At 36.1% G+C, this 27,693-nt stretch overlaps 1 protein-coding gene and 1 long non-coding RNA gene across 3 annotated transcripts; both read right to left on the bottom strand.

The window, feature by feature from the left end:
- Positions 1-8,063: 8,063 nt before the first annotated feature.
- On the bottom strand, positions 8,064-11,956 carry LOC105042195 (heat stress transcription factor A-2c). 2 transcript variants are annotated; one of them, XM_073253641.1, is made up of 4 exons: positions 11,048-11,956; positions 8,421-9,583; positions 8,286-8,315; positions 8,064-8,194 (listed from the first exon to the last, which is right to left on the bottom strand). In XM_073253641.1, the coding sequence occupies exons 1-2, from the start codon at positions 11,351-11,353 to the stop codon at positions 8,786-8,788; spliced, it is 1,104 nt and encodes a 367-aa protein (XP_073109742.1). In that variant the 5' UTR covers positions 11,354-11,956; the 3' UTR covers positions 8,064-8,194; positions 8,286-8,315; positions 8,421-8,785. The 2 variants fall into 2 exon arrangements, with proteins under 2 accessions (XP_073109742.1, XP_019705092.1); XM_019849533.3 differs by having other exon boundaries at positions 8,064-8,315; positions 8,421-8,646; positions 8,765-9,583; positions 11,048-11,952.
- Positions 11,957-19,954: 7,998 nt separating this feature from the next.
- On the bottom strand, positions 19,955-26,208 carry LOC140856045 (uncharacterized). Its single transcript, XR_012139456.1, has 4 exons — positions 26,118-26,208; positions 25,412-25,523; positions 21,062-21,195; positions 19,955-20,422 (listed from the first exon to the last, which is right to left on the bottom strand). It is a non-coding gene; the product is annotated as an uncharacterized lncRNA (long non-coding RNA).
- Positions 26,209-27,693: the final 1,485 nt, after the last annotated feature.

Here is a 27,693-nt window from a genome sequence, read left to right as displayed (position 1 = left end):
AAGCAAACTCCATCCTCGCCTCATTCAGCATCACTACCTCTTTCTTCGGTGGCACCGATCCCGTTGGCAAGATTCGAGGTGGCTCTCCCCTCTCTGAGATTATGGAGGGATTCATTACCTTAGCGAACAAAGTACGGAGTAGCAACTCCACTCTTTGTGATCATTAGATCACCTGGGAGCTGACAAAAATAGTGTTGCTTTCATCTAATTGGTTAGGAAAGAAGGCTCGTCCTTTGGACAAGGTGGTGGGTGCCTCCTATGCTGGTCTTCTCAGTATAAATTTTATTTTTTATTCAAATTTTTATTTGTTACTCAATCAAAGTTTCTGACTTGTTTTTACTGTAGTTGACTCATGACATTACTATCCTCAGAGAGGGTCTCATCGGGTTCAATCGAGTAAAGCTCTCACTTAAAAAAAAAACTTCGAGTCTTTAAGGCTCGGGCAAAGTTTGCCAAGGGGGCGAAGAAGGTGGCCGAGGATGAAGCCTCCCGAGCTAGGTCCAACCTCCTGGAATCTCGAGAGAGGATCGAAGCCTTGGAAGGCTTTGTCCATTGTAGAGCGTGGCATTATCGAGATGCATTGGTGGAAGGTTGTCAAGCTCAAGGAGGCATTGGAGCTCGGCAAGACAGTAATTAAGGCTTGTTGCTGATGCCAGGCTCAAGGCTATGAAGGAGTTCAAAGCCTCCATGGATTTTGAGGCTAAGATCATCGAAGGCTCCTTGGTGGCCTATGAGTACGGGTTCAATGCCTGCAAGATGCGGGTCACTTGGCTGTTCCTAGGAGTTGATGTCATTCGCCTTGATCCCATAGCCAATGATGATGAGGCAAAGGAGGAGGATTAGACCGCATTGCCTACCCAAACTATTGAGAGTTCAACATCTGAGCCTATCACTGAAGTGACTACTGAGCCTACAAACAAAGCCGCCACTGAGCCCACAGTTGAGGATGCCCCCTGATTTTGCCCTTTTTGTATTTTGCTTTCTTCGCTCGTATAATGAACTTTTCACCAATGAGATGAATCTTTTGTCACTATTGATGTGTTTGTCATAATAATTTAACTGTTGAGTTTGAAGTCATCGATGTTGTAACCAATGCTGACCCAAAATTGTCAATGTGGGAAGTTGTCCGAGCTGGGCTTGGTCTGCTTGGATAATTTTTTTGAAGTCAATCATTTTGGTTATGTATCTGAAGTGGACTTATCTGGACCCAATCCTAAGGTCAATCCGATGAAGAGTTTGATAATTTAGAGTCATATCCGAAGCCATATCTTTGACTAAGGTCACTTCACTCAAAGTCGATCCAAAGTCAATTCATGAAAAATTTCACAAAGTCAATAGTGTCATTCGTATGTGATAAGATTTAGTATGGTTTGAAAAGTGTCAGACCTGAAATTTTATGGAGGTTTTAACTTAGGTCAAGATACCTCCATATAATTCATATTAATTTATAGATCATTCAATTGGAGGTCTTAGCTGAAGCTGAGATATCTTCATGAGATCAATTTTTTCTTAGTCATCTGGGGTCCTGGTTGAAGCTCGGATATCCTCAGGTTGAACTATGTTCGACCCTCGCTTTTCCAGAACTATGGTTAGGCTCGACTGTCTTGAGTCAATATTTTAAGATTTCTTTAAGTATCTTTACTTTTTTTTTGGGTAGAAGTATCTTTAGTTGTTATCGATGCTTTTGTTAGAGGTCAGTTATGGCCAACTTTAATCAACATATTTTTAGTCACTTTCACAAGAAACATCCATAGAAACTTGAAAAAAATAATTTTATTGATTTAAAAATGATTACAAAATTTATTGATAGTACATTTTGAGATTCTCGATGTTTCATGTTTGAGGAATGGGGGTGCCATCGAGGCCTTCAATTTTATAAGTCCTAGGCCTGATGACTTTGGTGACCTTGTATAGTCTTTTCTAGTTCGGGGCTAGTTGGCCTTGTTTCATCGGCTTAGACACCTCCGCTCAATGGAGGACAAGGCCATCAGGTCGAAATATCTTTGATTTGACTCAGATTTTGTAGTAGCGAGCTATCCATTGCTAATACAAAGCTATCCTGATCTGAGCTCATTTATCTATTTTGCCATATGCTTGGAGGTGTCTGGCCTTTAAAGAATAGACTTTAGAGGCTGGTTGGTCAGAATAACCACTGAGTGGGCTTTAAAATATGGTTGAAGCCATCGCACTGAGGTAATGAGTATATAAATCATCTTCTCAGCTCTTGAGTATCTTATTTCCGTATCTCAAAGAATCTTTCTAGTAGAGTAGATAGATTTTTAGTTTTCTATATCCTCTCAAACAAGTACTGAGCTGACAGCAACAGGCAAAATGGATAAGTATAGATATAACTTCTCACTTATCATTGGTTTGGAGAGCAGTGGAGGGGATCCAAGATACTATCTGATTTTCTTGAATGCAGTTTTGCATTCATCCAACCACTCGAAATCCTTCATCTGCCTAAGGATTTTGAAGAATAGAAGATATTTCTCAGTTGATCTTGAAATAAATCGATTGAGAGCTGTTACTCAACCTGCTAAGCACTGTATGTCCTTCTTAGTATTCAGCTGCTTTATTTTCAATAGTGCTTGGATCTTTTCTAGATTTTTTTGATCCTGCACTGAATCACCATGAACCCTAAGAATTTTTTCGAGGTGACACTACAAGAACATTAGTTGGGGTTGAGTTTCATTTGGCTCCATCTCAACTTGCGAAATGCCTCTTCGAGGTTAGCTATGTGCCGATCTACCTTGATGCTCTTGATTAGCATATCATCGATTTAGGCTTACATATTGCGTCCAATCTGGCACTTGAACATTTTGTTAACGAGGTGTTGATATGTGGCTCCTATATTTTTTAAGCCAAGAGACATCATTTTATAGCAATATAAATCTTGGTCAGTTATGAACATAGTCTTCTCCTTATCTTCGGATGCCATCCAAATCTGATTGTACTCTGACAAGGCATCTATGAAGCTCAAGAGTTGATGTCTCGAGTTAGCATCTATAAGTTGATCAATCTTTGGAAGAGAAAAACTATCCTTCGGGCATACTTTATTGAGGTCGATGTAGTCGATGTAAATTCTCCATTTATCATTTACTTTCTTGACTATGATGATATTGGTGAGTCACTCTAGGCAATGAGCTTCTCAAATAAATCTCAGCATTAGAAGCTTGTCGACTTCTTCCTCAATTGTTTATTGCTGCTCTAGAGCAAATCTCCTCTTTTTTTGCCAAATTGGGTGATGATCTGGTCCATATGAACAATGATATCAGAAGATTGACCTAGCATATTGATGCTGACCAGACGAAGATGTCCTCATTGGCCTACAGAAATTCCATCAGTCGATCCCTGAGGTTTGGCATCAGCTGTACCCTAATCTAAATAGTCCTACTCAGATCATCTCCGAATGGGACTATGATAAGTTGTTCGGCCGGTTGCCCTCGAGCCTCCTTTGATTCTTTCCTATGGTCTTTAATTGACAGAGTCTCCATTGATCATTTTTTCTTATGGTTGCCAAGAAGCACTGTTGGATAAGCATTTGATCTCCTTGGATTTCTCTGACCATATTCTGAGTCAGGAATCTCACTTGTAGAACTATCACTCACAATGCATTCAATACAGATCATCCAACAATTGCTTTGTAAGTGGAGGGCACCCAGACTACAAGAAATATAAGCTTTATAGTTTTATTTCGAGGCTCTCATCCAGCGGTTACTAGTAAAATGATCTCCCCTTCCACTACTATAGAATCCTCAAAAAATTTGACCACAGGAGTATTGACCTTCTTTAGTTGGTCAGTAGGCAATTTCATTCATTGGAATGCATCATAAAATGATACATCGGCTGAGTTTCCATTTATTGATTAAATTTTTTTTTACATCATAATTTACTATCCTCATTGATACGATAATAGCATCATTATAAGGAGTTTGGACTCCTAGGAGATCATCATAAAAAAAGAAACAATATCCCTAGTACATTATCTCTTTGTGCCTTCAGCTTGGTCCTCTACCCCCTACCATTGGTGAAACCTAAGATCATGTTGATAATTCTAGCCATGCATTGGTTATAATTGTTCTCCTCATCTAGTTGGTGCTGAGGTGAATCTTCGATCACACGATTCTCATACTTCTGAACTTATTTATCGAGGTAGTCTCTCCAAATTAGGGTTTTGATTTTATCCTTTAATTTGAGACAGTTCTTAATATCATGACTGTGGTTGTGATAGAGTGTGGTAGTACTTTCTCTGGTTCCTCCTCATCGGTGAGGCCTTCATTGGTTGAAGTCGACAAAGATATCCCCAGCCCTCAATGTTCATCAAGATCTGGTTCTAAGGGGCAAATAAGAGAGTGTACTTTTTAAATCATCGAGATGGACTCCTCGGCTTGGGGTTCTTCAGTAGTCGGTAGGATTCTCCTTCGACCCAAGCCGTATGAGGTTCTTCCCAACCTCGCTTCTTGTTGGAGGTTCTTCCTCCCTCAGCCTATTTATGTGCAGTCTGAGCTTCTTCTGCTTGTGCATATTTTGGAGCTCGCGCCAGTAGATTGACATAGTCTCTCAAAAAAAATTTGTTGAAGAAAAAAATAAGCGCTCATTCTAAAGTCCTCACTTGAGCACCAACATAGCCAATGATTTATTAAAATTGTGTACTTCAAGCATAGTTGCATTAAAACACGCCACGTAATTGTGCAATGATTCTTCTTCTTCTTGTTGGATCGAGAAGAGGTTGTCGGTGTTCTTTTGTTTATGCTCGATTGTTACTGAAGTGGACAACAAATTGCTTTCTAAGTTGTTCAAATGTGGATGGACTCTGGTTAGAGTCTGGAATACCATATCTACATCGATTTCTTGAGGATGGCCAGGAAGGTGAGGCAGAGGAGAGTGTTCGAGATGCCTTGGAGCATCATGAAGGCCTTCTAGCCCTCTAGGTGGTCGAGGGGATCCAAAGAGTCATCATATAACTTCATTTAGGGCATCTTAAACTGATCCAGAATCAGTTCCTCCAATATTATGTGGAAAAAAGGAGAGACGCGAGTTAAATTTGAGATCATCGTCATTCTGTGGCCTATATTCTGTACCTCTTTAAGATGATGTTCGATCTCCTGAACTTTTTGTTTGAGATTATCCTCCCGATGAGATTTTCTGGGACATGGAGAGTAACCTAGGGTTTAATTTCTGTTGGAGGATATCGGGGAACACCGACGTCACTCACCCTCCCTATATTTTGATGGGAAGGAGATTGTCAAGCAGCAGGAGCAGAATGATGCGTGCACCCAGGGCCTGGCTTCGGACTCCTACGGTGAGACCGACAACTGTGCCAAAAAGGAGCTGCATAATGAATAGGCTTTTGAGGCCGTTGCCGGTCCTTTGCCTGCTAAAGCTGCTGCATGGTGTTGGTCAATGCTTGAACCTGTTGGACCAGGGCATTGAAGTGCTGCGGATCCATCGTTATGGAGGGTTATGTATGTCCCACCATGACAGACAAACGAGAGACATCACCTTGGCTACGACGAGATGACTGCCCCCACGAGGCAACAAAATCATTGTATACTCTTGTCCTCACCATGTTTTTTTTCTTTTAAAAATGGGCATGGCCCTTCCTCTAGCACCAAACTATTACCGCAACTCTTCAGTCTGAGGGATAGATGTGGTCGGTCTCCTTCCGACCTGATAGTCTGCCTCATTCCAAAGAATTAGGACTCCTTGAGGAACTTGAAAAAGAAGCCCACTTTCATCGAAGATTCTTCGGTAGAGGAGTCTCCAATGTTAAGTCACTCGAAGCTTAAGAACAGAAGAAAAAAGAGTATAGGAGTGAGAGAGTGGCTTTGTTCTCTCTCTTTTTTTTAAAGAATCTACCTAAGAGTTCCTTGTGCCCCTCTTTATATAAAGGGGAGTAGCCATGTATTATCTCCAAATTCGGTAGCGGAGAATCAACACCCATGATCATGAGGATCATGTGTAGTGGGTTAAAACATTAATTATATGACATTAACTTATGTGCCCATGATTAAAGAAAATTGTCCGAGATTTTGGAAGATTTATTTGGGATGATTTTTCCTTCTTTAACAGTCCGATGGCTTAAAACTTCATCTCAATTCACCGGTTTGTCTCCAACTATAAAGTCGGCATGCGTTGAATCAAAGATGTCACATGGTAAATGATGATAGGGAATCACTTTAGTTTGATTGCCCATTCCTATCTTCTAATGCTAAGGAAGTTGTTCCGAGGCAAGTATTTGATCACAATCCAAAGAAAAAAAGGTCAAAATCAGGTGGCAGATTCCCTTTATAATCCTTTGTAGTGATAATAAGAAGGGCACCATTAATCTTCTATTGGTTACGAGTCAAGAGGTTGTGGCTTATATAGGAAGGGACCATCTTTCCTGCATGAGGCACTTTTTAGATTAGAATCTAAGGGAACAAAACTATGAGATCCATAGATCAAAGCAGACAATATCTCATATACCGAGTCATGAGCCTTTGACTGCAATATTAGTGATCCATATAGATCTCGAATCTACGACTGTGATACATTTCATGCCCATACACAGACTCCCCAATTGAAGAGGCTATGGTAATAATAAGAAAAGATCACATCTCCCATCTGTATATAGACTCCTTGATTAGGGATCTGTGGTGATAATAAAAGACACTATCAATCCCACACTGATTATAAGTCAAGAAGGACTCTAAAATATATAGGAAGGAACTATAAGGCATTTTTTGAATTGGAATCTAGAAGGGCACAATCATGAGACTTATGAGTCAAAATATGCAAAGTTATGAACCCTTAACTGCAACACTTTCTATTATGATTAAAAATTTATTGGTCATTTTAAACATACTCTTTGGAGGAAGCTTGGCATTGCTCTTCAATTTAGCTCCTTACCCCATACAACTAGATGGACAAACAGACATTTCTCCATCAGTGCATGAATAATCACTTCAGGAGTTTAGTGGGTAAGAATATTTGTCAATGAAGTCTATCTTTGGATTAACATGAGTTTACCTACGCCTGGTCATCTAGCTAAAGTACTTGTATTAGCCCTTTCGAAGATCTATAGGCTGAATCTTGCTAACTCACGGAACTTCTTTTCATGCTACTTATCATTTTAATAAAGATTTAACCAAAAAAAAAAAACGAGCCAAGAACATCCAAAAGCTTCGTAAACTAGTACCACCCAAATTGAGAAGCACAATCGGGACAAGGATAGAAACCCAAGGCCTTCAAGGAAAGGGATTAGTATTAAACTTACTTTCGCTAAAAACACTTGCGCTAGGCCGGCATGGCAAGGTCAAGAAAAAACCGAAGAACCTTTCAAAATTCTCAAGAGGATTGAGAGAATGCTAACAAGATTTTTCGATGAGATCATAACGTTTGATCACATTCAACACAAGGGATCTATTAACTTACCATAGAGATGAAAACGTCATGAACTCCAAGACAAGCTCCATCCAAAACATAGGAGAGTTGCAATGAATGGAGACAAAAGGAACCCATTCCAAAATACTCTCGAAAATTTAATTTTGAATTTACCACCGTAGGTTCCATAAGAACATGCTAGCTCGGTGAATGGCTCACTAGAAACCACACAGGCACCATTCACTTCTGCAAAATTATTCAAGAATCATCAGGTTAAATACTTAAAGCACCTCACAAGGTTCAATAGACTATCGCAAATAGAGGAAAGCAACCAAATATTATTAAAATTCCACGAGACACTGCAAATGTATTTACCAAATACCAAATAACTTAATGTTAAATACTCTAGCACAAAAAACTTTACTTCCAAAAGAACGCCATTCACAAATATAGCCTATGTAGCCTATTCAGAATCAGCAACACCAACTCAACTGTACAACAAAAGGCAACAACTATATAGTTTTGAACTAATAGATTCCAATCCCCACAATGCTACAGGAACAGAAAGATTTTGTCAGCAAAATGAACAAATAATTCACATAAAAGGTCTACTTGATCTGTAAACCATTGTTAGCCAGCTTACATTCTAAAAATTCAATATTAAACAAAAGAACTCAAAAACAAAGAGAAGAAGAAGAAAAAGGAGACAGAACTCAAGCAATCGAGTAATACAGCGCAGTATGAAAATTGACAACAACCAGAGTTCCGAATAAACAAGACAACCCTCCATTACTCCCTTATCTACAAGACTCAAACTAAGATCAATAACCTGCAGTCCCACATCAACGTGTAAACAAGCCGGGTGATCTTCAACCAAACCTTGCAGAAGGCAAAGACCCAAATCAATACCACATACCAACCTTCTGTAGAGCCCTCTAAATCGCAAGAAGCTATATCCAACAGAAAAGAAGCTTATGTTATAATTAGCAGATAGTTATTCGATCATGCCATCATAAAATTTATCGAATCAAATGTTTTATAAGCAATATCAGTACCTTGAAATCCCTGAAGATGCAGGCTTCCCCAATCACTTGAAGGCATATGCATGTGGTCTGCGAATCTGCTCAAAGAACATTAAAAGTTTTAAGCAACTGAGAAAAAAACAAGTACATTTGAATAAAAAGCGGTTAAGCGTGAGAGAATGGATGGTCGGTTAGCAAGAATATCAGGTTTGGATTCTGTCTCCTCCTTGATCTAAAGCTACTAGGTATCTCAGCATTCCTGCCAACGGACAAAATAAATGATATGGATTGTCATATACTCATATCATCATACTTCACAACACATCGAAAAATTGTATCGAGTCAAAAGATGTCGAAACGAGGTCAACGAAAATTACAAGGATAAAATGTTCAGCTATCTATTTTGGGCTGCTGGAACTCAGGTAGCCCAATTTCTCAGCCAAGACATTAACATCATCCAGATCATCTCGTCCCTCTGATCCATCCTTCTCCTCTCCAATCCCTCCATTCAACAGCTCCTCCCAAAAATCATCATTCAGCTCCGTACCTCCTCCTTGTTTCTCTTCAGGTTTGTCATCATCCTCCTCCTCCTCCTCTTCCTCCTCCTCCTCACTCTTCCTTAGGCCCTGAATTTCCAGTGCTAAACTTTCCAACTCAGAGACTTCAGGGTCATAAAAGCTACCCATTTCTTCTGTTTCAATTCCAAATCGTGCCTCAAAATCCTGGCTCTCACTTGTTTCTCCCTCACCATGATAAGGCACTCTATCTATAGGCCGGCGCCTTTTCTTAGAAATGGCGGCTTCAAGCTCTTTTCTTCTCTCCTGCTGCTGAAGCAATTGCTGTAAGAAGTCAGGGCTCCGCACTGCTCTAGCTAAGAAGCCCATCATTTGTTGCTGCTTTTGCTCTGCATTATGTAGCCTCTCTTCCATAGCTTGGAGATGAGTTCTTGTAGTCTGCTGCTCTTGCCTTAACTTCACTATCTCTGCCATTAAGATGTTCTTGTCACGTTCTAACCTGTCGATTTCTCCATCAAATCCAAAGCGTCCCACCTCAAGGCATGGATCAAGATTTTTCTGCCTTGGGGGAGGGTGGGAGGGTGGTTTCCTTCTCTTGATTGTCTTTAGGAGATGCCTCTGTCCTCTGAGAAATCCTTCATTTGCAAATTCCCATCTATCTGGATCCACTTTTCTGAAGCCCTGAGTGAACAACAGGTTCACTGTCAGATAACTGTGGGCAGCAGCTTCAAGTTAAAATGTGTACAAAGAGAAATTGTTACAAAGAAAAATCATTATTAAAAGGATGCAATACATATAGAAATATAATTTTATACAAGGTCCATAAAAATGTTTAGATTTGATAAAAAGCCAGGAAAATCAAAATGCTATTTTCTTAACCTTTATTTTTGAAAAGATGAGTTTAGAATAGGCAACAAGCCAAAGAGATAAAATAGGGATTAGATGAACTAGCTTGGTTCACAGTGGGACTTGAAGAAGACCCAGATGGAAGAATGCAGTGACAATGAGTAGACTACCAGAACTATTACCTTTACCGCGATAATGCGTTCTCTTTTCTTCTTCTTTCTTCTTTCTTCTTCTTCGTTTTCTATACTTGGTGTAAAGAAATAGATTGTTCAATTACATTCATTTGCAAAATTTGGGAAGGGAAAATTTACTAAATAGAGGAAATTAAATGTATTTCAATAACCAACAAGCAAAGAAGTCACTGTACTACAGAGTATTCTTGGATGGTGTTCACTGGGACCTGCTAGGATAGAACATTCTGCTTCTTTTGCTTGTTCTAGTTGGCTGTTCTGGGTAGCTACAGAGAAGAATTCATGAAAACACATCAGAACAAATATTGATACATCAATTTTGCATACAAGGACTCTATCCACTTTATATTTTTTCTCAGTGCTGGCTTAGCCTTATCATCACCCAATGAACTCATAAGAATAGAAATGGAGAAAATATTTCCACGGAACTAAGATGGCATCAGAAAGAAGAACAGTGAAATAGGAACATAACAACAGCATAAATAAACATTTTTGTCTTGACAACATGATTCTCATTGCTCATGGCCTAAGAGAGTCCTGCAAAATGACATAATTGGAAAAGAATGCTTCTTCCCTAATAGCAACATTTAGGTGGTCGGGTTAGCGGATTGGTCTGGCTCGTTGGGCGCAAAATCCATTAGGATTCGGGGGTTGGGCCAATCAATAAAATTATTGGATTACAAGAACATCTAGAAGTACTTTTGAAGTGGGCCGGCCCGAATCCTATAGAAGAAAACAAGATTTGCTGAATTTTTTTTTTCTTTGTACGATATTTGAGCAGGTCCACCTGCAAGATCCTCCCAGATATTAATAGGTCCAATCTATGAATCCAATGATTTTGCTGGCACAAGTTCACAACCTATGAATCCTTAGGCTCAACCATCCAAATAGGCCTTTAGAGAAAAGAAGATTGGAATGCCAGAAGTGTAATGTAAATTGTTCACTTATTTAAACATTCCATCTACCCGAGAAAAAACAAAGATCAAATGCAACAAAAATAAGCAAGTAACCGCTAAAACAAGAACCCTTCCCATGGTTACATCTTCAATATTTCAGCAAAAGACAACTTAATATTAAAACTCATTTGGACATTACTTCAAACACTTACATATGTGTTAAGCTGCCTCACAAAGCTAGAGAAATTGCTGTGTTTGAAGTATCTCGGAAGCAGAGTCATGGCGAACGTGGCCGGATCCCGCACCACAAAGCTATTGTTCGTTGAGCTCCACAAGATCACTCGATCGGTGCCCGGATCATCAACCATGTCATAAGTCTTGTTGAGGAAAGGCGGCGGCCCGACTTCGTGCAGTCCCTCCATCGGCCGGGGAGCCTCCATCGGAGCGTCCTCAAGGCGAGACGGACTCACCTCCGCCTCCAGGTACTCCTCCTTCACCATATTGAGCACGGGATCCATCGCCAACGCAAAGATCCAAAAAAAAATCACACCAAGATTGGATTTTGATGCCAGTAATGCCAACTAATCAACAATTAGAAGTGATTTTCAGCAAAAATCACTGAAAAGCACAATGAACGCAAAACAGAAACGGTGAACACTGATGAATACTAATGCAAAGGAACGAAACAAAAGGGACTTTTATATTGGTACAGGAATTTAAGCAAACGGGTCACTGGTGAGAACAAAAAGGATAGGATCGAAGAATTGGATTCCTACTGATCAAGTAAAGATGACGGTGAGAAAGAACAGAGAAGTGGATTCTGAAAAAGAAATAAGGAAAAGAAGTGACTTTTTTCCTTTTCGGAGCTACGAGTCGGTAGGTTTTGTTCGGAAATGGAATCAGCGTTCTGGATCAGATGAAGAAAGGGGGAAAAAAAGGAGGGGAGAGAATTAAATAGTAGAGAGCAGAAGCTTCTAGATCGACACAAGTGGGATAGGGAGGTGTCCATAGGATGGAAAATTCTGGAAGAAGGGGGCAGGCGTGGAGCCATGGCGGGAGACCCACTTGCAATAAAAAATTTAAGAAGAAAAGAGCCCGTTGGCTTCGAGGAAACGACACCTTGGGGCCTGGCGTTCGAGCACTGGATGGAATTGGCGGTAGCCGACATTTCACCGACATGACGAATCTATGGTGCGCGGAATAGATTTAGCGGCCCGGTCCAAAATATCCAAAACATCTTTATGAAGGATCACGTGCATGACGTGGCGGCTGGGGATTGGATCATGAGGGAGGGCTGGTTGGCCGTTTGGAACAAACTGCTCGAGGATTGTTATTTAGAAGGAAAAAAATCATCCAGAAGCATCAACTCAAGCCAAGCTCATGTGGAGATATTGATCGAGTAGGTTCTCCATAGTACTTTCGAGATTTTTTTTTTAAATAAATAAACGCTGGATGGAGGTCGAATTATTCTGAAAGGTCCCTCCACCTTGCCTGGTGGAGAAGGAAAACAACAGTTATTAGATATTATCTCCGAAAAACTAACGAGCTGATTGGGTCAGGTCATATTACACTCCAATAAGATCAAATAATATGCAAAATTTTTTAAATTTGAAATGAGAAGAGATATGTTGATTAGTAAGTGAGAGCATGGAAGTTTATACCATATTAAAATCTGATTTAAAAATCTAAACATTGACACGGGTATTCCTAAAAGTTTACAAGCACCATAAGAGCCCTTAACTTATCTAATATGGGATTATTAATCCTCAAATGATTAAAACATCTGGCCCAAATACAACTATTGCTGCAATGCTCAAAATCTAGAGTAGGACGAATTGAATCGAGTGAAACTGAGCTAGAGTGATCCTTACGATCCGATGAAAATTCTTCCGATACGTAAAATCAGTCAAGAAATCGAGTGGAGATCCTCCGATGCTTAAATCAGTTCGAATTTTGAGAACAGAAGTAAAAAAGAATAGAAGAGCAAGAGAAATTGAGTGAAACAAGAAGAAAATTAGGTAAAAGTCAAGATGTTGGCCTAATTTTCTACCAGCAGAGTCTCCTCTAATTTCAGAGAGCAGAACTTATTTCTGAAGGATCCCTGACTCTCTGTTTATAGACGAGATGAGGAGGCCGTTCTAAAATTTTTTAGGTTTTTAGAAGAGTTTGTTAGGCGGTTAGAGAACCACATATAAGTGAGCTAGCGTACAACTATGTATATGAGTTGGACATGAGATCGTGGCCAGCTATAGCTAGGTTGCAAAACCACTGTGGGCATTCGCAGAACGACTAAGTCCATCACTATAATTGTTCTTTTCAGTATATGACCGGGGTGAGATAGAGACGTCATGATAGTCATCCCGAATATAGGAAGCATCGGGGTTCAGATCGGTAAATACCTGACTTGAATATTCTCTTGTCAGCTGAGACATCATCCGGACAGAATACAAAAGCGTTCTCATTCAAGTCGGTAAAATATCGAGCTGAATCTGCTAATTGATAAATTGATCTACTGGAATCTAGTACTGAGAGATTGATATCTCTTTGATCTCATATAATGATGCTACATATCTTGAGGCTGGTTTAATGCACCAATACTTTGCTCCCCTTTCTATATCCGAAGTGATAATTTTCTGATCCGACTAAAAAGTAAAAGTATCTTCTAAAGATTAGATTTTCACATGCCGAGTCATAAGCCCTTGACTACAACAACAATATAAAAATAATAAGAATTCTATTTTGTGTAGATATTTTTTGCCCGATAACTATTTTCTAAATCAAAATATAGATCTTTGACTAAACTTTTAGACAATGATTATAGCCATATTTTTCCTTTTACTGCAAGTTTATTGTGATTATTTCTTAACAGTAATTTATTCTAATTAATGGCATTTTTTTTTTCCACTAAAAGCCTATACTATTGTAGTACAACTTGGATTGCCTTTGCCTGCTTAGATAGAGAACAACGTAGGAATTTCAAGTTACTGACATGTATGGCTAGGAAACAATATGCATAATTTTATAGAAAGTGGGTCAAGTTGACTTGCATCCAATGTTTTTAGCTTATGTTGAAGCCAACTCGACCAGACCAAAATTGAATTGCTCACATATAATCGGTCAAATAATGAAAATTAAACCTGAGCCGAAAAAATTCTGCTGATTAAATGGGTTGGATGCAATATTTCAAAGGAGTATCCAAAGCCAATCCAAGAAAAGTATCAATCAGGAAAATGCCTTTCAAGATCCAAAGAAAACTTTCGAGTGGCTACCAGACGCTTAATTGCCCCAAAATATCTAAAACTTTACCGGACCAACATTTTATATCACACCAACGTATCAAGAAGCAGTCTCTCCAAATACCCGATCATTGGGTGGTCCATCTCCTGTAATGGACATCAAGGTCAAAACGGAATCAATGTGGCATTAAATTCTCCACCGATGTGGACTTCTTGTTCTTGAAACAGGCTCACAGCCAGAACCGTATGTAACTGATCTTTTGAAGTCCACAAATGCTTCAACTGACGATTTCCTTTGTGTGGTTGTAATTTGCTTGGCCGACCGTTTTTAAGGTGTTACCTGGAAATCAAGTGGCTCCGAGGCTTCACAGATTCTGGGGTTCAAAAGGGCCAGGATATTTCTCCAAATTGGACATCTGATTTGTGCAGGCCTTGGACGCACTCTGGTTTCATCTTGTCGCCCTCCTCTCTAATTTTTTTCTCCAATATTGTATATATCTAACGTGTGTGTCGATTGGGCGCCAGTTGACTATATTCCAGTACCCAAATCCAATCACATATTGAGCCGTTGGATCGGCGTTGATCTCAATGCAGCGATAAAAAGATAATGAAGGGGGTTTAGGAACCGTTTGGCTTAGCTAGCATTGTTTGGAAAAAAAAATCTTAAATAAGGGAGGTGTTAAGACCCAAGCTTGGGGGTCATGACTGGCGCATAGGATGGACTAGCCAATCTAGTAAGCCTAATGAAAATATCAAATGGGATAGATCAAATATACCAATTCTATCAAAAAATTGATAGAGTTTTTCTTAAAAGTTGAGCATTCCCAAAGGTATGAGTTCCTGCATATATATATATATATATATAATATATATATATATATATATATATATATATATATATATATATATATATATATATATATATATATATATTCAGATTTCCAACAACCAAAGTATCTACACGATGCGCAACAAAAGTATATATATATACATACAGTCATTCCACTTAAGTAAACACAATGGAAACCAGATCCTACGTATAGATAATGGAGCACGTTTAAAGTTTATACACAACCAAAATATACCAAAAGGAAACACAACTACAGGATAGCAAAAGTAGATGCCCACACACGCAAGTGCTGGGCTCACCAAAAAAGATGACTACTCCTATCAAGTTGAGGAGCCTGGACCCTTCTCAACACTGGTAGCTGAAAAGAAAAAAAACATAAAAGTAATAGAGTGAGTCACCAGACCCAGTAAGAGATAATATATCTATAACGGAAATGGGACGAGCTTAAGCACAAATATTTTAATCAAAAGCATTCTTATAATTTTTTCAAAATATTAACATAATAACATTTTCGGTCAAGTAGTGTAACAGAATAGATGCAGAAAATACATTCCTTTAATAACTACAATTTGAATAATCCTCTAAATGATGATTAATAAATAGATCAAATATAATATATTAAATTTTAAAATAATCATATATCCAACGTACGAAGGGAGGTCTCTAATCCAGAGCGAAATAGTTACTCGCTTCTCCGAGACTTCATCAATACCGTACGTGTGTAACAACACATCAGACTAACACCACCCTTGTTAGCTAGGGAAACAAAACTGACCATGTCAGCTAAACACGTCGAGCTAACACCATTCTTTCTAGCTAGGGTATCCAAAACATGGTGCACCAAGACTAATGCCAACTGCTACTACCTATAGTGTTCTGTCAAAGTTTTCTCCCATAAAATCATATTGTCATCTGCCCAAAACACAATTCATATCTCATTCATTTTTTTTTCCATTTAAGATAACAAAACAAAACTCATCCTCAATATCATATTTCCAAACATATCCGTTGTTTTCATATTCACTTTTCTTATCAATAGTTTATGGTATTCATATCATGTATCAAAAGAAAAAATTTAAAAGTGCTTGTCCTAATATTCACCTAAGCTCTAGCAATTGAGAAAGTCAGAGTATTTCCAAAGCTCTTTCACTATAAGAAATAAAATAAATTTTCAAGATATTCATTAAGACAAACATGCTGAAAATAAAATATTAAAATAAAATTTTAATTTGCTAAAATCCATAAAAGAATGTGGTATATGATATACAAAATTTCATAGGGACAAATAAATTGAAATAAACATACCAGGAGAGTTCAGAGGATATAAAAATATGTCATAGAGTATATTATCAATTCACAACATAAGCCAAAACTAAGTGGGTCCAAGCCTATGTTGCCTTGGGGCTTACGAAAACAATGGGAGGAGTTCCAACAAATCTAATACAATAAACAAGATATCAATACCAAGAATAAACACTGAGAATCATAAGATAGCTAATTATTATTTCTATTCAAGAATCTCCCAATTCAAACCCTAGGCCAAATCTCTAAATTCTGCCCATATATCAAAATAACGCATAAATTACTCTAAGGTAACATCTAATAAGATTATTGAGCCAAAAGATTACCTTAGTGAGTCACAGGAGTGAAAGGATGAAGTGGGTAGGTTGGGTTCTCACTCAAACCATGCCACTAAGCTCCTGAAATATCAATAGGGACGCTCAACCAGTAGGAAGGATGAGGAAACGAAATCAGCAACTCAAGGGAATGAAAATGGCAAGAAGCCTCGTGGGCTAAGGGAGGCTTATTTATTTTAAGTTAATATCCTTATTTATTTTATTCTTCATTAACTTTAAAATATAAATGTAAATAAAAAAATATCTTCTCATTTGAAATTAATAAAATATCTAAAAAATTAAAATCTTTAAGAATAAAAAGTCAAAACTTGAGTTTTAGTTCTAATTTTTTTCAAATCCAAAACTTTTAAAACTTTTTCTCTTCAAAACAAACAGGTTAAGGGGTCTCAAAAATTTATTAAAAATTATTTTATGACTCACTAACATCTAAAGATCAATTATCGTCAATTTTGATTTCAAAAAAATATATATTTTATATAGCCCTTCATATAGGTACTAGTTTTCAGACTTAAAAAATTTTCAGGATCTGTATTGACAGATAGTCACAAATTATGCTCAAATAGCTTCAACAAATTTTGACAAGATAAATTTAATTTAAAATAATTTATAATTAAAATTAAAAGGCTCACAAGGTCAATCCTAGGAACTTAAGCTAACACAAAAGAAATCACATATAATCTGAAAATTCTATATAAGATTAGGGTATTACAAGATGGGACTCTATCGGTATTGCTATTGTGCTCTTTTATAATAGTTTATTATAAAAAATATTTTAAGTATTACGTATTATTATTTTTTTATATATTTTATTTTTTTAAAAAAATAATATTTTATTTTTTCTCCTTTCTTCTTCCTCCTCATGGCTTCACCACACCCAAACCCCCCACCCCCGTCGATGCCACCCATGGCTCCTTTGTGGCCCCCCTCGGCCCCGTGCCTCCTCCATGCCACCATCCGGCCCCCATGCCTCCATCGCTCCTCTATGCACCACAACCCACCCCGACGGTCCGTGCCTCTTTCGAGCCACCAACTCCCCTGATAGCCCATACCTCCACTCTCGGTCCCCGACCCCTCTCTAGCACCAGTACCTTTGTAACCCCCCACATCTGACACCCGTGGCTGCTCTACACTCCCCACCTCCAGTGCCTACGGATGCTCCGCGCCTACCCCCACTATGGTTTCTCCATGCCACCACAACAACCCCCACACTTGCGGTGGCCCGCAACTTCTCTGTCCCTCTCAGCCCGGTGCCCAGCATGCACCTGCAATCCCCACCCCATGGCTACTTTGTGCCCACCCCCATCGCAGCTTCTCCAAGTCACCATAATACCCCCCTCCCTCCCCCTCACCCCCACCCCCACCCCGGTCGCAGCTTCTCCGCACCACCTTCGCTTCGGTGGCCCATGGAGAGGATTCTTTTTTAAAAAAAAATCAATTTTATCATGGCATAAAAATAATCTTGATCTTTAAAATATTTACAACAAATCATGCACCTGGGCACTTCAACTTGTTGAAATATAGATGGCCAATATTTAATCCAACAATCAAAATTTGATAAATAATAAAAAGATAAAAATATCCTTTGGAGCACCATAGTAAAATCTGCTTTTGTTTGGATGAGGTGGCTTTTGGAAAAAAAGGAACAGTGCCTTGAGGGGATGGGATAGGAAAGAAGAAGCTTTCTAGTTTTATCTTTTTGTTTAGATGAGATGGCATTTGAAATAATAAAAAAATATACATGTTAAGAAGAATGAGATAGAAAAGGGGATGTCATCTCTTTCAAATAGAATTCTTCCCTCTATCTTGCTAGCAAAATATATTTTATTCTCTCTCTCCCTCTACTTTTTGTGGACAAAAATTTCTCTCCCTCTCTCTCTTCGGCACAAATATCTCGCTAGCAGAAATTTCTATTCCTCTCTCTCTCTCTCTGACATAAACTTCTCTTATTCTCTCTCTCTCACATACAAACTCCTCTTATTCTGTCTCCCTCTCTCTCGCAAGATGATTGCAAATACCTCTCATTCTCTCTCTATATTTAAACTCTCTCTCTATCTCTCTCGTCGGAATCGTAGCCCATCCTCTCATTCTCTCTCTGTGCCTCTCTCCTGCTTATCTCTCTCTTATTGGAATTATCCATCCGAGATACCTCCTTCCTCTCTTTTCATCTCGGCAGTCATCAAAATATTTTTATTATCCGCTAATTAAGTGCAAGATATATCTTCATATTGTTACTTCATTAGAGGCTAAATATTTTATTGAATATATAAAATATATATATAACATTTCAAAAGATAAGTATGAGATAATAATTAAAATTTCACAACATAATTTCTTTTACCTATACATGATCATACAACATTTTAGTGACAATTACTTGCTCATAATTCGTGTTTTACATAAGCTAGTAGTTGCATATATATTTTAGTAGCTACTTTTTATATTATGGACTGTATTTGATATTGAATCCTATATTAACATAGAAGATGATATTCTCCATTAATTAGATCCTTTTATATTATTTGACTTCACATTTGTTACTAGTGTACATTGAGAATGCTTATAATCTCCTTCTAACATTAATTCATCTTGGTCTACACAAGTAGTAAACTAGTTTCAATATTTTTGTCATTTATCCATTAAGTAGAGACTCTTTGATTATGAGAAACCACTCACAGTTTAATTCATTGGAGAGTAGATGGTTGGATTTTGAAAATTTGATTTGTAGGATAAGAATTATATACTTTTTGATTGTGTTTTACTCTCATACTATAATCTATGTTAGCCAAATATCTATTATTACTATGATATGGAAAAGAATCATATGTAATAACTTTTTAATTGTATTGTTTAGATAAGAACAATATTTATTCAAAAATATTATTTTCAAAAAGAAAGTAAATAAATTCTCTTATCAGTGTTGTTTGGTAAAGTCATTAAAATATTATCAATGAAGTTGGAACTTGAGACTTGCTAATTATAAGATTTTTTAACATTCAACGATTATATTTATATTTGTCTAAATAATAAATGATTAACTTTTACCATAACCTATAGTTTGAGATACTTTTAGTTACTATACCACTTCTTTCTAATAGTATAGTACCGGTTTAAATTTGATATTTAATATGATTTAAATTTGATATACATCAGTAAAATTGATATATGCATTTGAGGTGCTACTTATATTAACTTTATTTCATTGATAGTAATTATATTGAATTATCCATATCATGGATGTGGAAAGTATGTACAATAACAACATGACAGCTATTTTTAGCAACCTGTTAGTTTTGTAGGGGGAGAAAGCAATGTGCATGATTATATTTCACTCGATGATACTTCCAACTCATTCAACATTAATCATATAAAGAGAGCTTTTAAGAGAGAAGATTGTATCGACCAAACTTCAGACTCAGAGAATACTGAAGGTTTGACATTGCAGGAAGACATGGTCTTTTTTTTATTATTACAAAGGGAAGGGTGGCTTTCATCTTACGGTCGACTCATCCGATTCACAAGACCCCACCATAGGATACTCAAAGTGACCGATTCTCCCACCCAGGCTGAGGAGATTCCTCTTTCTCATGTGAGTACGTCACCCCGGTGCCAACCGAGCCATCAAGTGGATCAGATAGCATTCTCGTGCGACCCACCAGAGCATAGGGCATCCTCTCTCTCATTTAATCAACGTGCGTGCATTTCGAACCCAGGTCCATCGCATGAAAACAAAGCCCCATTTCACTTGGGCTACAATCCGATCGGCGAAGACATGGTCTTTGATACTCAAGAAAAAGCAATGAAATCGTACAACCAATATACATATAACAAAAGATTTGATATTCGGAAAGGATCATCCTATCGATCCTGCAAGAACAAAAAGATCATCAGACAAGAATTTATATGTTGTAAAGAAGGGATATATAAGCCTAAAATCAACATGTTAGTTGATGGATAAGATCATGTAGCATCCATAATACTGCACAAGGAAGGATAGAGCATTCACATTGGATGTAAAATAAAAATGTGTATTAGAAAGAATGAAGTTGGTAAGTGAGAGGTCATAATATTTAACAATATTTATAATCATGAGTTCATTCATAGCCCATCGAAAACTCACTTCCTCCAATCACATAAAAAAATCACCACAAAAGACAAGTAGTTTATAGGGATTTTACATGAGCAAAATATTTCAACTCAATAAATCATGGATGCTATCTCATATTGCATGAAGATATATGATATGTAAGCTTTACTAGGAAGGATCTGAGCAATCATAGAATCAACCTTCAAAAATAATAATTTAATATTGATCTATAAATAATAATTAATCATTTCTAAACTTGGCAAGTCAAGAATCAGCCTTCTTTTATGTTATCCAATTAGATGCCGACAATAATGTGAAGAATATATTTTGGATTGATAAGAGGTCAAGATTATCATACCAATACTTTAGTGATTTGGTAACATTCGATACTACATACACGATGAACAAATATAGCATACCTTTTGCACCATTTGTCCGCGTCAACCACCACATGCAGTCCATTCTACTCGGCTATGCACTAGTGCGAGATGAGTGCACCTAATCATTTATTTGGATCTTTTAATCCTTTCTAGAGATACTTTATGGCAAGCACCTGAAATGCATATAAATCGATCAAAATCCAGCAATGAAAAAGATAATTGAGCATATTTTTTTAATACTATCCATCGATTTTGTAAGTGGCATGTCTTAAAGAATATTAAAGGACATATGTTTGTTCTTTTGAATACAAAGAATAGACTAAAGGAAGATCTTCAGTATTGCATTAATACGTCCATCTCTCTAAAGTAGTTTGAGTATCACTGGGATGTATTTATCAAGAAGTACTTCTTAGAGTCCAATGCCTATCTTGATCACCTATTTAGTATATGAGATGAATACGTGTCTATATGCTTTAGACATATATTCTTCGCTTCTATGTCTACAACAAAGCACAGTGAAAGTATACACTCATTATTTAAGGATTATGTGGATAATCATATAAATGCTTTCAAATTTATTACTCAATATGAGGCAATCTTGGAGAGCAGGACAATTGAGAGATTGAGAACTTCCGTACGTACTATGTTCAACCAACTTGATGGTCAAAGTATCCAATTGAGAAATATACCCTTGAAGTGTATACAAAAAATATTTTTAAGCTTTTTAGGGAGCAACTCAAAATGACCACCATGTATGATATGGAGGTTGAGAAGTACAAGTTGTATCATATAATTAAGATTGATACCTCAAATAAAAATCTGACTAAGAGAACACTAAATTATGTAATATGTATCATGTCAGATGAAAAATTTTTATGCTCATATCTAATGTTTGAATTCAGTAATATTCTATGTACTCATGCTATAAAAGTTTTTATTGCTTTACGAATTCACCGTATCCCTATACAATATATATTAAAATGCTAGACGAAATCTGCTAATAAAGGAGGTGCTTATATTGCACAAAGAGTAGATGAAATTTAGAAGGATATGATGTTGAGAACTGTAAGATTCAATGGGCTATGTAAAAAGTTTTTGAAATTAACATATGATGATTGCATCCTATATGAAACATATGATCTTGTCATGAATGATGTGGAGTCTATTATTGTAAAAGTTTGCTCACTGAAAAAGAACCTACTTAAAAAATAAAGTATTACGGATGAGAGTCATACTCAGTTTCGATAGCTATAATGTAGTGTAGCCAAGTAGAAAAATAAATGATAATTTTATCATATTTAAAAATTCTCTACTTTTTAATTGTAAAAGTCACAAAAAGCTCAACAAATTTAAGCATCCGATGAAGGTTGTAGCAAACAAACAGCGGACATATAAGAAATATCATCAAAAGGATTACAATATTCAAATATGCAAGGTAAATGTTAGTAAAGGCTACATCTTCATAATTAATTTGTGTGTGTTATGTTTTGATAGAAATTTTTTTAATTTGTGTGGTTATGTTTTGAAAGAAGCTTTTTCTTATGATTTATTAGATGATTATACTTTATACAGGAGGATGATTTCGAAGCCTACATCTGTAGCAGTTCATCTAAGGAAGAGGAATTCGACGATCGTGTAGACTCATTAGTGTTTTAGATCATATACTTATAATTTTGTTATGATGGACACTATTTTGACTTAGATAAATGTTATATGCAAGTGATGTACATGAGTTGCTCAATCATTGAAATGTAAAGATACATAGTTGTACATAGTTGTAAATGAATATATTATAGATAATAGATAATGCAAAGTGTTCTAGTACAAACTGAACCATCTAAGTGATGTACATGATGTTTAGTCATTAAGATATAAAGATATATGGTTGTACAATATTCTGAATGAATGTATTACTCCTAAGATCTACCTTTTAGAATAAACAGAAACTCTCCATAATAAATACAAATTTTTCTCTTGAAGAATTTATTCATCTAAAAGGTACCCCCTAAGATAAACAATAAAAAAAAAGGATAAATACTAACTTTTGATAGAATAAATACAAACTATGCAAGGATAAATATAAACTACATATAATAAATATAAATAAGTACAGGATAAATAGAAACTTTGGAGGTTCTCTCTATTTTGTATGGGACCATGATAGGATAAACATAAACTATCCCATATAAATATAAGCTCCATATAATAAACATAAACTTTATATAATAAACATAAATTTTGGGGCGACAAATATAAATCACCTAGAATAAACACAAACTCAGGTATCAAATCTTAGGTCATCTAAGCATCCTTCCAAGATAAACAATAAGAGAGGAGGATAAACAATAATTTTTAGTATAATAAATATAAAATATATAAAGATAAATACAAACTTCATATAATAAATACAAATAAACCCAAGATAAACACAAACTTTAGGGTTTGCTCTTTGTCTTTCATGGGACCATGGCAGGATAAATACAAACTATCCTAGAATAAAAACAAACTTTGTATAATAAATAGAAACTTAATATAATGAACAAAAACTTTACAGTGATAAATATAAATCATCCAAAATAAATACAAATTTAGAGAGCAAAACTTGGATCATCCATGGGTCCCTTCAGGATAAACAATGAAAGATGAGGATAAACACTATCTTCTAATGCAATAAACACAAACTATATGAGTATAAACATAAACTCACTATAATAAATACAAAGAAGCCCAAGATAGACATAAATTTTAGAGATTGTTCATTGTCTTTTATGGGACCATGGCAGGATAAACAAACATCCTACAATAAATACAAACTCTATAAAATAAATAAAAATTTGATATAATAAACACAAACTCTATGGCGATAAATATAAATCATCCAAAATAAATATAAACTCGAAGAATGAAACTTGGGTCATCCACAAGTCCTTCCAAGATAAATAACAAAAGAAGAGAATAAATACTAAACTTTTGATGGAACAAATATAAGTTATATGAGCATAAACACATTTTATACAATAAACACAAACAATCTCAGGGTAAATACAAACTTTGGGGTTACTCTCTGTCTTTTATTGGATTGTGGTAGGATAAATACAAACTATCCTAGAATAAGTACAAACTCCATATAATAAATAAAAATTTCATATAATAAGTATAAACTCTGTTGCGATAAACATAAACTATCCAAGATTTATAGAAACTCAATAATTTTTGGGGCCGCATTTATGTTTATTCACGATGGTTTATGTTTATCACTATAGAGTTTTTGTTTATTATATTGAGTTTTTATTTATTATATATAATTTATATTTATTCTAAAATAGTTTGTGTTTATCTTATTATGGTCCCATAAAAGACAAAGAGCAACCCCTGAGGTTTGTATTTATCTTATGCTTATTATATGGTGTTTGTAATTATCCTCGCATTTTTGTGTTTATGCCATCAGAAGTTAGTGTTTATCTTTTTTTCTTGTTGTTTATCCTGGGAGGACCTTTGGATGACCTAAGGTTTGATATCCGAGTTTGTGTTCATTCTAGATGGTTTGTATTTATCGCTCTAGAGTTTATATTTATTATATAAATTTTTTATTTATTATACAGAATTTATGTTTATTCTTAGATAGTTTATTTTTATCTTATCATGGTCCCATATAGGACTATATTATAACTTTCTAAGTTTATGTTTATGATCGGGCTATTCATATTTACTCTAGCAAGCTTGTGTTTATTTCGACTAGAAATTAACTTATGCCCTTTTCTCATTGTCTATAATGGGGGAATACAAATTTACCTAATGGAACAAACATAAATTTATGAATGAACAAGATTAAGACTCAAAAATAATCACAAATAGAGTTGGTAAAACGATCGACATGCCATTGGTTTCAAGATCCTAAGTGTATAACAAAAACCACTTCATATAGATAAGCACAAATTGACCTGTCATAACTTCAAACATAAATTTATCTAAAAAACAATAATCACACTAATTGTAGAACTGAATAATTATCTGACCAATCAATAAACATGATGACAACAACCTGTAAATAAATTTATAGAATCATAGAGAACAAACTAAGATATCATCAAATCCATTGCAGCAATAATAGTTCCACCTGTTACATCAAGAATCATAGAGAACAAACTTGATTCACCTATTATAAAATATTTTATATATGAAAATAATAGTTCCATTATAGTAATTAAATTTTTATGGTAGAAAAAGGGGTTTCATACAAATTTATTCACAATATAACCCAAATATTTTGACAGGATACAAATATCTTACAAATGTATATAAATAAAGAGTGGAGCCAACACACATATACTCACAAAATTAATATAAAGCAAACTATGATGATGCCGTCTTGTGACTTTTCATGATTACCTGTGTAGCATATCTAAAATGAAACTCCATCACACGAGCATCCATAATTATGATTTGAGCTCCCATCGCCATACTTTTCATCAAATGCATGACATAGATGGCACAATCAGTCCTATAAAATAGTTCATAGTCATAATCAATAGAATAAATAAATTATACGCTGTATTAGTTGACACAGATGTGTGTTGACATATATGCGGCTGAAAATTGAAAATAGTTTTTTTCTAATAACATAAGGGGCATAATGCATTATTTGGCATGGTGCAGTAGTTGGCACGAGTCATTTTTGGCACAAACCATTAGTTGGCATGGTGCATTAGTTGGCATGGACATGATTTGGTACAAAATATCACTTGGCATGAAATAGCTTAGTTGGCACTTATAATTATATAATTTGGTATATTCTATTATTTCAGAAAAAATCATGTCATTTACATGCATTATGCTTCTTATGTGTATCATGTAAAGATATTCACAAACCAAATTATTATAACAATTATCCGGCATCCTACTATAGGTAGTCAACAAAATGGAGCAGCTAACTATCCATATCAATAAAGTAGACATCTTATGCCATCTCGGTCAATCAAAATCACCTGCAAATATAAGATTAGAAATCAACCATATTGTTTACAATGCATGACTATGCACAACATTCTATAAATATATGTACCACTCATGGATGTGTAGTGTTGGAAACAAGTACCTCTATATCCATGATAAGTAAATGCCAATGAATGAGGCATGAAGTCTCACATAGCTTTATTGGAAACCTTCCATGTACTTATCAACATGCTCTAAAAGGAGAAAAAATGAAACATACATTAGAGAATATAGAGCTAGATCAAAGAATGATATTGCATAAAAAATATAAAATAATTATCCTAAAGAAGAGTCACAACATAAAGTTAGACTCCAAATGCGTTGATGGATTGATCAATGCATGCTACTATAGGAGGGACAAAAAAGTCTATGACCTGTATATTTCATTGCAAAAAATGAAAATTAACTTCTATATATTTTTGATTTGTTCAACTTAAAATGTAATACTTACATCATCTTCGATTAAATTATCAGATAGGATGTATGAACCTACAGTCGGTTGATGATACTGATGCCATCACTCCAAACGAATGATCTAGATGGTGAAATTAGTATCAAAACCAAAGACAATCAATTCAAAGACATTGAAATTTTATAAACGAGGACTACATTCTAATTGAATTTTTGTCTTAAAAAATCTAGGACATATCTACGTTCCTCACCATCCAAAAGCTGCAAGTTGGGGAAGTCACGATTGGTCTCAAAAAATTTCTGTAGATCGCATGAGTATGTCGGATGTAAATGAAGTATAAATATTCTACTAACTTACAACTCTACTTGCTATGGCATCATTGCTACAGCAGACTGACTTCTTTCTGGACTTTCTTGTGGGAGCTAGAGTACTTGAAGGTAGTGGGATGAAGGGACTACATAGGAGAAGGAAGCCCCTAAACACCCATTGTATAACATGTCTCTTGATAGGCTATGGGTCCACATGCTCCTGGGATACCGTCGGACTATCGACACTCACAAACTCAATAGGTGGCACATCTACCTCTACCTCATGAGTGCTCCCCTCTATATCCTTCCCCCCTCCTTGCTCTTCATTGCCATCTCTAGCTCAGAATTAACCTCTCCTACTCAACAACAATACTCTGAAGCCCCATCTTCTTATCATCCTCTCGAGCCCTCCTCTTCTTGGCCTCCATAAAGACACTCCAGTATTTACGCATGAGCTGTAACTAAGGACAAATAGATAAATAAATAGATGGATTAGTGATAAATTTTTAAAAAACTAATAACATAAGAGGACAATACTATGGTAGTGCTGTGTGCACTATCAGGTCTAATCCTCTTTCTCGCTATCTTATTCATTCCACCTTCATCCCTCTCTGTCTGGCAGCTGAAAGATGTCACCTCAAGGAGCAACACCTCACCCTATGTTGCTCATAGTGGGTTCTAGATTTGAAAATGAAAACAAAACTGTTAATCCCATAATCTTACAAAAGAAATAAACAATACCAAACACACAAATAATAATATATCTTCCTCTTTTAGGCCCTTCAAAACCTCTCCAAAGTGGACCCCTTTCTTGAATTGGGGTTTCTCTCAGTTCAAGATTCGAGGAAGTCGGCTATAAGCAGATGATGAGAGAGAAGCAATCAATTATTAAGTGACACAATCAATAATTATATATGCAAATTCAAAATGATAATCCATATGAAATAAAAAGATAAAGG

The sequence above is a fragment of the Elaeis guineensis genome, chromosome 3, assembly GCF_000442705.2.
Source record: "Elaeis guineensis isolate ETL-2024a chromosome 3, EG11, whole genome shotgun sequence".
In the NCBI taxonomy this organism is placed as follows: domain Eukaryota; kingdom Viridiplantae; phylum Streptophyta; class Magnoliopsida; order Arecales; family Arecaceae; genus Elaeis; species Elaeis guineensis.
The sequence above is the reverse complement of the archived record's forward strand: the minus strand, read 5'-3'. Positions and strand labels throughout refer to the sequence as shown.

Excerpts from the sequence above, each read along its gene's own strand:
- LOC105042195 (XM_073253641.1), bottom strand. The coding sequence starts at position 11,353 with ATGGATCCCGTGCTCAATATGGTGAAGGAGGAGTACCTGGAGGCGGAG. Across the intron at positions 9,584-11,047 it reads TGAGGCAGCTTAACACATAT|GGCTTCAGAAAAGTGGATCC; the intron begins GTAAGTGTTTGA and ends TTGTTCACTCAG.